The 10,993-nt window shown below is 38.6% G+C and overlaps 1 protein-coding gene and 1 long non-coding RNA gene across 3 annotated transcripts in view; one reads left to right on the top strand and one right to left on the bottom strand.

Moving 5' to 3' along the window:
• The window catches only part of LOC112159396, a 21,289-nt gene extending 14,616 nt beyond the window's left edge, over positions 1-6,673 (bottom strand). Inside the window, exon 1 of the long non-coding RNA XR_004948181.1 lies at positions 6,381-6,673. This is a non-coding gene — a long non-coding RNA (uncharacterized LOC112159396). The remainder of the gene's footprint in view (positions 1-6,380) is intronic.
• The window catches only part of calcoco1a (calcium binding and coiled-coil domain 1a), a gene marked incomplete at its 3' end in the record, with an annotated part of 11,570 nt that continues 7,232 nt past the window's right edge, over positions 6,656-10,993 (top strand). For both annotated transcript variants that reach the window (XM_024293444.2, XM_024293443.2), the window contains 8 exon segments: positions 6,656-6,772; positions 6,853-6,886; positions 7,818-7,971; positions 8,067-8,169; positions 9,603-9,805; positions 9,907-10,119; positions 10,289-10,437; positions 10,518-10,587. In XM_024293444.2, coding sequence (XP_024149212.1) covers positions 7,840-7,971; positions 8,067-8,169; positions 9,603-9,805; positions 9,907-10,119; positions 10,289-10,437; positions 10,518-10,587 — 870 coding nt within the window. In that variant the 5' untranslated portion in view covers positions 6,656-6,772; positions 6,853-6,886; positions 7,818-7,839.

Here is a 10,993-nt window from a genome sequence, read left to right as displayed (position 1 = left end):
ACACATTTCTTCTTAAATATTACATTTAAACTGATTTAATTTATTTTAGATATATATGCCACATGGGGTTGCCTATGTGTCATGAACAGATTGTGATAATGACAAGATTTAGGAAGAGCAATATTACATTTTATGCAAACAGCAGTAAAACAGGAAGTAAACAAAGACTGCAATCGAAAGGCTCCAGCAGATTCTGGGAACATCTCTGAATATCTTCATTTGGAGCAGAAAGTCTGAAAAAGTTGAATTCCCAAACTGCTCTCTAATTCTTTGTACTGTTTCTTCTAAGGCTGTGTTTTGCATGGCCTTCTTGTTATTTGACAAATTTAACCTATTTCCACGTGATTAGACTCTAAGTTGCTGCTAATTACCCTCAGCGCTTAGTTGATTGATCACCAGTAGAAATTTTGAATTTTCCAAAAGAGAATCACATGCAACAGTAGTCTTATAAAAGAAAATGTTGCAACACGTTAGTTGGGAGGAGGCTATAAAACCATTTCCAGACCATTTGAAATTCATTGTTCTACAGTTAAACGTATCACTAGATTTTTCCCTGCAGAAAGTTACCTAGAACTGATGTTCCAATAAGTTTATTACATTGTCAGTCGAAGGGTGCATTGACAATATTTAATGTCATATTGTTCATTTAGTGATAAAAAAAATCTTATATGCCTGTTTTAAACTATAGTAACAAAATAAGGGGCAGGCAAATGTGTAAGAAAACTGCCTTCTTGTTTCATTTAAACTGTTAAATTTTCTAATTGTTATGCAAAATGTGGTCACATGCTTTAGAGCCTTTAACTACCTACTCAGCCAAATGATTTTACAAATATATATATTTTTAAATATTGTGTGTTTTACTCACTCAAGGCAAAAAGAAAAAAAAATCATGAATTTTCTTTTAGTTGAGTTGTTAAAGGGTTTGGATATTGGCTTAATTTAATAAAATGCATCCCAATAAAACAATGAATCATGGGTAAAAATAGAGGGGAGTTCCAAAACAACACATGTGTTTTTCTAAGAAACCAACAGTTCTTACTGGGGATGTTTCCTTATGACCCATCAGGCCCATATTGGTATAATAAAGGCTAAGAATAGAGTCTGCCTTGAAACATATTGACTCAGTTCCATTTAAACCATTTAAGATTCAAAGAAAGGCCTTGGATAATGGCTTAAACCATTTAATGTTCTGAGAATGTTGGAATAGCCCACTGAACAATGTATGCTGCATGCTGGGTTCACTGGGGAGCTGGATTACAGCTAAATTTTCATGAGCAGCTTTGAGAAACAACAGGTGACTTCAGGTTTGCATGAATCCAGACTAAGTTAAAGGATTCCATGGTTCAGCTCTCTCAGCAGACTGTGCAAACGTTGGGATTGTTACACTATCCTAGGTGGCGTAACAATCCGGGAGTAGTTCAGTGCAGGTATATGCCAACAGTGACAGAAGTGAGAGCCATGAGTGCCCAGCAGCACTAGGACAAATGCTTTCACAAGAGCCGGCGTAAAAGAAAGGACAACATTTTGAGAAAATAGTGGTGCTAAGGTAAATTTCTGTTGTGCTGTATATTAGTGCTGGGTATTAAAACGATACATATTGTGGGGATGATAGAAAAGTGTTTATCGTACCATTTCTCTTCTGTCATTTCTTACCTAATTTGAACAATGTTTACAATATATGACAAAATAGCCTGAAAAATTGTAAAACTATTGTATTGTCTTGTCAGTGTCCATACTTAAAAGAAGAATTAAAAACAGATTATTTTGCAAAGAAACTCTGTCTTATGGTTTTGCGACATGAAACTGCTTCACATTGTTTAATTTTAACTTTTGTGAATTTAGCAACATGCTTTACATTACGCAATTCGTGTCGCTAACTGAACGATGGATGCCCAACAGCTTGAAGTTGAATCTCCAGAGTCGAAACAGACAGATACACCTTTGCAAGCAACCCAAGAAGTAGGGTTTTGATTAAAAAGAAGGGCTAAGTCTGTCATTTGGATTCAAAACAGCCAACACGGAACAGAATATGCAATATGCAAACAATGCAAGAGGACTATTCCTGAACCTATTCTATTACTTAAGGAAGGTCAACAAAAATGAATATTACAAAAATTGGAGATGAACCAAGTTGTGAAAAGATAAAACTACAGCCATCTTAGGATAAAGCAAGAAAGGATATACAGTATATATCCTAACTTTAAAAAATACAAAGCCCTTCACGGTTAAAGTATACACTATTTGCACACATCTAGATTCTTAAGACAGTATTAGTATTGCTGTTATTGTTGCACCAAGAGCTACATACTGTATGTGAAGTACAGGATTACCTATAGCATGGAATCAGAAGACGGAAAACACTTTTTCATCTAAATGTAATTAAACAGCCCTCCTCCAATTATGTAATGTAAAACATGATCTCTTTTAAAAAGCCACAAACTTTGTTACCCATTGAAAAATGATCCCTTCTGATGAAGCAATCACATTGCAAGCATGCACTGCCCAGTTTTCATAAATCACTTCGAACCGATATGGCATTTGATTAGGACCCATTAGCAAGGAGCAACAGTGTGCATTGCATGTGCGTGCGGCTTGTGTATGGGTCTCGTCTCACATTTTCCGTTGTCCCATCTTTAGGATGTTTCTCATTAGTGCGAATATTAATGCAACGAGAAAAGGAGGAGGAGGGGAAGAAAAATGTAAAAGGAATTTGGAAGAGCTTTTTAAAGGGGCCATTTCATCAGAATCATTATTTTTTTGCGGTTCTCTGAAGGCTCATAACTGGCGGTCTATGAAGAGAGACATGCCGCAGTGGGGCTTAATTTAAAACCAGAAAGGTCACTGCACCAGGAAAGGTCCTCTGCTTAGCCAAAAATATAAAATGAAGAGGAGAAAAAGAAAGCACTGGGGGAGGAGGAGTGAGCCAAGATGGAACAAAATGAAAGAAGATCAGAGGCTGTTGACTGGGAGGGGAGGACCCAAGTGGGAGAAAACCAGTCAAGTCATTTGGAAAGACAGTGTTATGGATGGGAGTGCAAAACTGGAAAATCACGGAAAAAAGAGGAAAACTGAGCAGATAATGGTGTGAGCTGCAAATGAACTGGAACCGTTTCTGTGTTTATTTTAATTGTGTTTTTGCAAGTCATTTGTTGTAATGGTCAACAGTTTGGCTGGGGAAGGAGGCTTCCCAATCTGTCCAGCGGTCTGTGTTGGCAGAATCACAGCCTTCTCCTCATGTTCAGCATTTGATCAGAGCGCTCTTGGTTACATGGAGAGAATAAAACTGGTACAACAGCGAGAACTCCATTTCTCTCCAGTTTACCCTGTTCCACATACCGTGTGTTGGATTTGTTAACAAAATAAACCTCTAAATCAACCTCCTCCAACTCCTCTGAGCATTTGGCAAATGAGCACCCTGGTCTTCTCTATCTATCAGCTCACTTTAATTGTCCGCAGGGTTTTTGACTGCACCGTATTACATAAAAGTACACAGGAGTCCCATGACAGCAGCACGACAGCCTCTGATGTAAAGCCTCACGGTTCGCACAGATAAGACCAGTTCAATTTTAATGTTGCTAGCATGCCGAGACCCACCGAGCTCACTTGTAAAACAGTATACCCCCTTCGCTTGTAAACGTAACAGCCCAAGAGGAAGAAAGAGCTGGGGGGGTTGGGTCCCCTGAACCGGGGCTGAATTAAAAGCAGGAATGGTATTCCGCATGCCCAACTCCAACCATCTATCTATGGGATCAATTTTTTTCGTCTCTCAAATTTCCAATCCATTCTATGTCTCTTTTAAAACTAATACCCAATCACAGCCGCAGTAAAGCCTGTCTTGTAAAAGGTCATAGTGTGACCTCTGAGTTCTCTAAATTGGATGCCGGTTGGCCCACTTTCCTTTGAAATACCACACAGTCCGATATAAAAGTGCTGTGTACACAATCACACCACCAGTGGGACTTGCGTCCAGCCCTGCAGAGGCCGTTCATCTTGATGCGAGGTGTCACACCACAGAGATTTTAACAAGATATTGGATGTTTTTTTGTCGAGGTAAAACCAGACCCTCACGAATAAACTCCAGTACAATGTCCCGCAGATCCCTCTGAGAAAGGTGTGTGCATGTGTGCTTGCCACAGGCAGCATACCAGCATATAGTAGAGCATCTCGCTGTAGCCAACCGAGGGAACTGATCAGATGGACGATCAAACACTAATCATTCCCTCACGGCCCATACCGAGTAAAGCTGTCATTAATTTTGCAGAATTACATCAAATCTGAGACATTCTTTATGTGGCCCACAGCCTGCAGACAGTTATACGACAGGGACTGCTGCGCTAAGCAGATGGGGCAGCTTGGCCGTGCATACTAAATACCATCCACCCCCCCTACATACCTCCTCATCTCTCTGTCTCTGCCCTCACAATACTCTGCCCTCCTTCCAGGCATTCCAATTCTTTGTTTTCTACCAATCTTATGCCTTTCCTTGATTATATTCTCACACAGACTCTTTGATTACACCACTCAACCTTGAGTAATTGTTATTTAAATTCAGCATGCTTATATTGCTTTTAATATCTTTGCTACACAAAGGTATCTCTCAGTTGTTTCGCAGGACTTTTATCCCCAAGACACATTACATTTAGCTTGATGAGAAAATAAATTGTTTACCGACATAAATCTTTTATGTTCCTCTCCTGCATGTTGACAACTCTAACAGTTTACTTGCCTATACACAACAGAAGGTCATAATCCCATTAGAGGTTTCCTCTGATTACTGCTGAAGGCAAGTTGGAATTTATGGCTAGTGACACATACCTGCCATTCCCGCTGAATGAGACATGTGCTACACTATTTTCAGACAAACCACCTCAAGTAATAAAACTGCAGTAGCACTAAGGAGCTATAGTGTTGTCTTATGTCAAAAGGAATTCCACACCAAGCTGTTAGGAATCAGTGGATGATGAGAATTAAATCCCTGAGGAATAGCTTAGATGACAATTGACACCATGCTCTGGTGTTCGTGTTTTTCTTAGTCAAAATCTCTTTATAAAATAACACAAATAAAAATTCTAATAGTGGGTGTGCCGTTTGAGCAAAAGATTATCCAGCTTCCTTTAACAAGTGAAAGCTGATCAAACATGTTTATGAACCAATAAAAAATAAAAGAAGCTCAAAGTTAAAGTGATGGAATCCAATTCATCATGCAATGTTTACTCATATCTGACCTTTTGTACTGATTCACAGAAATCCCACCTTAAATAAGGAACCATCATGAGATTTCTGTACTTCTAATAAATTCAAATGAAGAAGTCATTTTTATGTGCATCTCTTGATAGCCTCATCTCCAGTAAACATTGGGTAATGTATGAGATAGTCGTTGCCATATACAACTTATTTCATTATGCTACTTCAAGAGAGACGCTACTTCTCTTCTATCTCCACTCTGCTCACACAGACTCAGCTCACTATTAATCCACTTAAACACAATTTATAGGGTCTCACTATTGACTGTCCTTCGGCATAAAATTACATGAAGCATTTTTGTAGTGTCGTCAACGGACTAAATTAGCCAAACTAGGCTCACTAATTGAGGGAGGAGTAAGGCACTATTTGACGAGATTGATTCATCAATAAGACAGTTATGGACAATGTGATAGCACTAATATATGATGAATATTACACAGAGTACAGCCATTGAACTGTAACGACCTTATATTTTAATTTTAGCTGTATATTTGTCAGTGCTTTAAGGGTTCCTTATTTTGTGAGATTTCCAACAGCCTTGTGCAAAATGCTAATGGATTTCTCAATGGGTAATTTATACAACAATAATGTTTATTTACTCATCTAAAATAAAAATTAAAAAGTGAGGTTTGATTATCATTTATGATATCTATGCAACAATTTATGATTAATTTTCGTATAGGAAAAAACAATAAAATTGCAAATAATCTGCAGAAAATTTAATAGTTTTGTGGATGTTTGGGTGAGTACAACTAGCATGTATTTGAACCTGAAATGTTATGACTGTTTGAAGATGGTGTGCTGCCACCTGCTGCCCAGCCTCACAACAACTTCAGGCTCCAACATCACACATATATAGAATAATAAAAATAAATCTAAATAGATAACAGACTCACATCTGAATGTGGATTGACTAGAATAGTTCTAGCCTGGAGATAGCAATATTCTGCACAGAAAAGTTGAGTTGTGTTTTTCGCTTTTGTGACAGAACATCAAAGATATGTAAAACGCGCGAGGAAAAAAATCCCTGTAAAATACAATAAGTCAAACGAAATCAGTATTATATAAAAACAACTGTCTCGATTTTTTATTAAATGTATTGGACAAGAGCTTTGCAAACAATATGAACACTTTACCTTTGTTTTTTTTTTCCAGAGCTGAGGACTCTGCAGCTTATCCGCTTTAGCTAACACGCTACTGCAAGTTAGACGACTAGCATAGCAAAAATAAAAAGAAAGAAAAAAAACAAAGTTAAATAAATAAAGTTAACCTGAAAAAACAACGGCGTGTGCTTAAAAGCGTCATCTTACGTTTTTTCTGTCCAACTTCTCTTTGCGGCTTGGGAGTTGTAGTTCGCTTCGGCAGGAACTGTTTGGATTTCTGTCCCACGTGAACAACAATTCCCAGAGTTCCTCGGTGGCGGTGAAGCTGTCGTGCTTGTGTTTTGCTTTGGCTTTTTTTCCCTTTTTGTTATTGTTTCGTGTTACTAGAGAAGCTGAACCCGTTGAGAAAAAAGCTCGACAGTCCTGTACGTGGTGTCACAATTTTCTTACTGAAAATAGATTGATATTTTTTTTTCTAAACAGCATCTATTTGCATCTTTTACAGAGAACTGACTTGAAGAACTGCGAGACTTCTGGAGGTAATGTGCGCAGATGTTTATTTTCATGAGAACAAAGCTTTTGTTTGGATACCTCGTGTCTAATTTGATCGGGCATCTTTAAAAAATATTTAAAATGTTTGTATTTATGAATGTGCGAAATGTTCCTCGACCTGCATGTCAGAGTTGTGTCCTCGACATGTGCTGCTGTTGGGCCTCAAGCCTCGTTCTGTGTAACATGAAACCTCAAAGAACTGCTGCAAATCTTTCCCTTCAGCTGTGATTTTTTCGACTGGATCGACGGGAGTGAACACACAACACATCGAATTATTACAATCTATGTGTCATACTATAAGAAGAACATGTTCACACTCCAAGAGAAAACTAACAGTCATCAGTCAATAATAAGCCCTCATGACACTGCACATGCGCACTTGGCCAACATCCTGTATTTGAAGTGCTGCACTCCTGTGGCTGTTTTGTTTGCATATGTGCAACAGAGATGGTTTTAATTTGCTGCCATTTTCATTATCAAAGCTGGGTTGGTGTCATCCACATGGAGGTCACATGACACTCAGTGCTAAATTAACAATGCCTTCTGTCAGCAAAGGAAGTGCACTGAGATATTCCAAAATGCGCCTGCCTGTGAAATCTGAGACCCCCCCCTCCCTCAATACACACGTGCTGATGGGACACCTTGATCTGCCCGATGGAGCACAGCAGCAAACGATTCCTTCAGTCCAAAATAGCCTCTGCAAAGGAGTTGTAGTGGGTGGTGCTATTCAAAGGCAGGTCACTCAGGCTTAGCTCTCCGTTCTTCAGCTGGACTCTCAGTCAAGCTATCTTCTTACACGGCGTAAATATTCATGCTCCCCTGCTGTTGTTTCACCCTTCTCCCCATTCACAACCGCCCCCATCCCCACGTGCCAGTTTTCAACCATAATGAATGCCATCGGTTTGGTTTTTCTTGCAGGGGTTTGTTCTTTCATGTTGCCATGGATAACACTTGGCAGGTGGAGTTTAGAAACGTGGGGAGCTGCTACTTCCCTCAGAGCAGAGTCGACTGCCACTTCACGCTAAGCTCACGCCACAAGTGGGCCAGCAGTGACTGGATCGGGCTCTTCAAGGTATTTTTAACCTTGACATGTGTCGCAGAAAGTATGCGATCCCAGACTGTTGATCCAGCTGCAAGCTAACCAGAAGTGCACGGTTTCTGTCTCAGGTGGGATGGTCCTCTGTGAAGGATTACCACACTTTTGTCTGGGCTCTGGTTCCAGTTGACTATCAAGAAGGTGCAGATGTCAACTGCTGTGTGCATTTCCAAGGTACTAAAGCTCCTTAGTACGTCTATAGTTTGAAAAAAAAATCAGTTTCAAATCAGCACAAGCTGCAGTTATTTCAGTAAAAATGAAAGGCGATTAAAAAAAAAAAGATTTGCATTGTTTGATCATCTGTGTCACGGTTTGAATGACATTCCTGAGTAAGCAGGAGGCAGAGCGATGATGATGACGAAGACAGTGGGCTGGAGCCTGCTGTTGTGTGTGTCAGGGTCAGTCAATAATTCTTGTTCTCTGGGAGGAACACATGTGCAGCAGGTGTGGGATTGAACCCTCGTGCTGTGATTTATTGTAAACTTAAGCTTACATTCAAAGTCATTTATCATAAGAGGCAGAATTGAAAGTCAAGACAAATCACTGATTACTCCTGACTCTCAGAGATTTGGTGGCTAAACAGGAAAACTGCATTTTTATGTTGTTACTTTGAGGATGGTTTGGAAAGAAAAGAACAATCTTTACTTAGAAAATCAATATTGAATCATCAAACAGGTTAGTTTTATTGTATTTTTTTTAGCTTTCAGCTTTATTTTTGCAGAATATTTTTTTTATTCTATTAACGAAAGTTCCATCGTAACTCAGTTACATCACTATTTATGTGAAAAATGATGTCATGAGCAAATAAAATTACTTTTGAGTGGAAATTAAATATATAAATTGATACATAATTAAATTGTAAACCAAAAATAACTGTAAGCTTAATATTGTTTTGCATTTTAATCTGTCGCTTGTCAGGAAATCACTTAAAGCATCAAAGTATATATATATTTTCTTCACATCATATATATATTTTTGTTAATAACATATAAAACCTTTTTATCTTACAACATTAAAAAACGGATTATTGAAACAAAAAAGATAATAAGCTTAAAAAAACCCAAAAAATATGAAGTAAGTGTTCTAGGCTAAAAGGTCAGGTAATCATGAATGTTTAAAAGAAAAAATAGAAAAGCCTGTAAAATAAATCTGTGGGGAAAGGTAAATTATAGACATCTCTCCACATAGATAGTAGATACGTCATTTGGAATTAGTTTTTTAAGTAGAAGATACTTTTCCTCTTATCCAAATGTTTTCTCAATTTTAGAACAAAAATCTTAAAAAAAAGTGACATAAAGGAAATATCAAGACCATCAAGAACATCTTAGACACTGTTATTTTATACTATAGTTCCTGTTTCTTTCTGTGAGGCAAACCTTAAAACTGTGTCGGTGTGGTGACAGAATCCACGTCTAAACTGATTTTCCTGCCGACTTGAAGCCAAATTACTGATATTAGATGCATCATTAAATTAAATATACCATGTTTTTAAAGTCACTGCATGCTTTTTCATACACCATAACTCTAGACATGAACATGGGAACTAAAAACAAAACAATTATTCTTTACATTCTATTAATTTTGAAGTGTATTTTTCCTCCTCTTAGCCTCCTACCTGCCTAAGCCCAGCTCCCAGGACTATGAATTCGTCTATGTGGATGCACAAGGGGAGGTGTGCTCCCGCAGCCCCAAGTTCACTTTTTGTGCACCAAAGCCGCTTGAAGATCTGGTGACCCTCGAGGAAGAGTCTTATGGAGGGGACGAAGGCACAGATATGCTGCTGGTTGTACCCAGAGCTGAACTGCTGCAGGTGAGCACAAACACTTATTCTTCTTTTGCATCGGCAATGAGTTAAAAGTCCTGGAAAACAAAACTTAATCTCAAATCCACCTTTATCTGTTGTGTTGTCAGAGCCGACTGCAGGAATGTCTGCAGGAGCGCGCGGAGCTGCTGCAGCTGCAGGAGACGACAACAAAGCAAAGGGAGAAAGAGAAGATTGAATTCCAGAGGGCTAAGGAGGCCTGGGATAGACAACGGAGGGGATTGGAACGGGAGATCAGCAGGCTGCAGGAAGATCTGAGGCAGAGTCGAGAGAAGATTGTGGGGATGGAGAGAAAGCTGGAGGTGGTGTATGAAGCTGAGGCGAATAATGACTGTTTTAGTTCTCTCCTTTTGGTTATTAAAGTTTATAAATGATCAACTTATCTGTGTTTAGCTAAGGAATTTGTTTACTTTTATATTTAAAGTAATCCAAGAATGAGAACTTTCCTCAAAAAAACTTCCTGTTTGTTAGGAGGAGCAGCTTTTAGGTCAGTCACTCGCCCAGGAGAAAACTACTTTAATGGAGGCCAGAGAATCAAGTGAAATGAAAATCCAAGACCTTGAAGAGAACATCAAAACCCTGACTCAGAGAGCTGTGGAAAGAGAGGCAGATCTGGAGAGGTTTGATCTTTTACATCTTTTGCTTTTATTGGGATCTCATAAATAGTTTTAATTTTCCATCACCAAATGTGTGATTGCAGGATCAAGGAAAGAACCAAGAGGGCAAATGCTCTTAAAAAGGAAGAGGAGAGTGAGAGAATGAGTCTGCAGGTGAGTAAAAGTACTAAAGACCCACTCTGATGAAAATCATGTTGTTTTTAACAAGTTCTTGTGGCATTTTTCCTGTGATGGAGGAGATAGATAAAGAAAATCAAGCTCAAATAGCATTTTTTATTTTTTTTTTTATTCAAATTGATGTAAGCCAGGAGCAGAATAAAATGAGCTCTTAGCAACAGGGAGGGGAAGGGTGGTGGGTTTACTCCACGGTGAATTTCTAATGATCTCCTGCCGCCCTGCAGAAGCTATGTTATAGAAAACAACACACATTTTTGATTGTGGCAACAAAAAACAAACAAAAAAAACTGCATAATCATTATTAAAAGACTGCTAGGAATTCTTTGAAAATAGCTCAAAGGACAATCAGAGTGGGTCGTAAACAGTTCAAGTGATGCAGGAA

This window comes from Oryzias melastigma, linkage group LG7, assembly GCF_002922805.2.
Source record: "Oryzias melastigma strain HK-1 linkage group LG7, ASM292280v2, whole genome shotgun sequence".
NCBI lineage: Eukaryota > Metazoa > Chordata > Actinopteri > Beloniformes > Adrianichthyidae > Oryzias > Oryzias melastigma.
The sequence above is the reverse complement of the archived record's forward strand: the minus strand, read 5'-3'. Positions and strand labels throughout refer to the sequence as shown.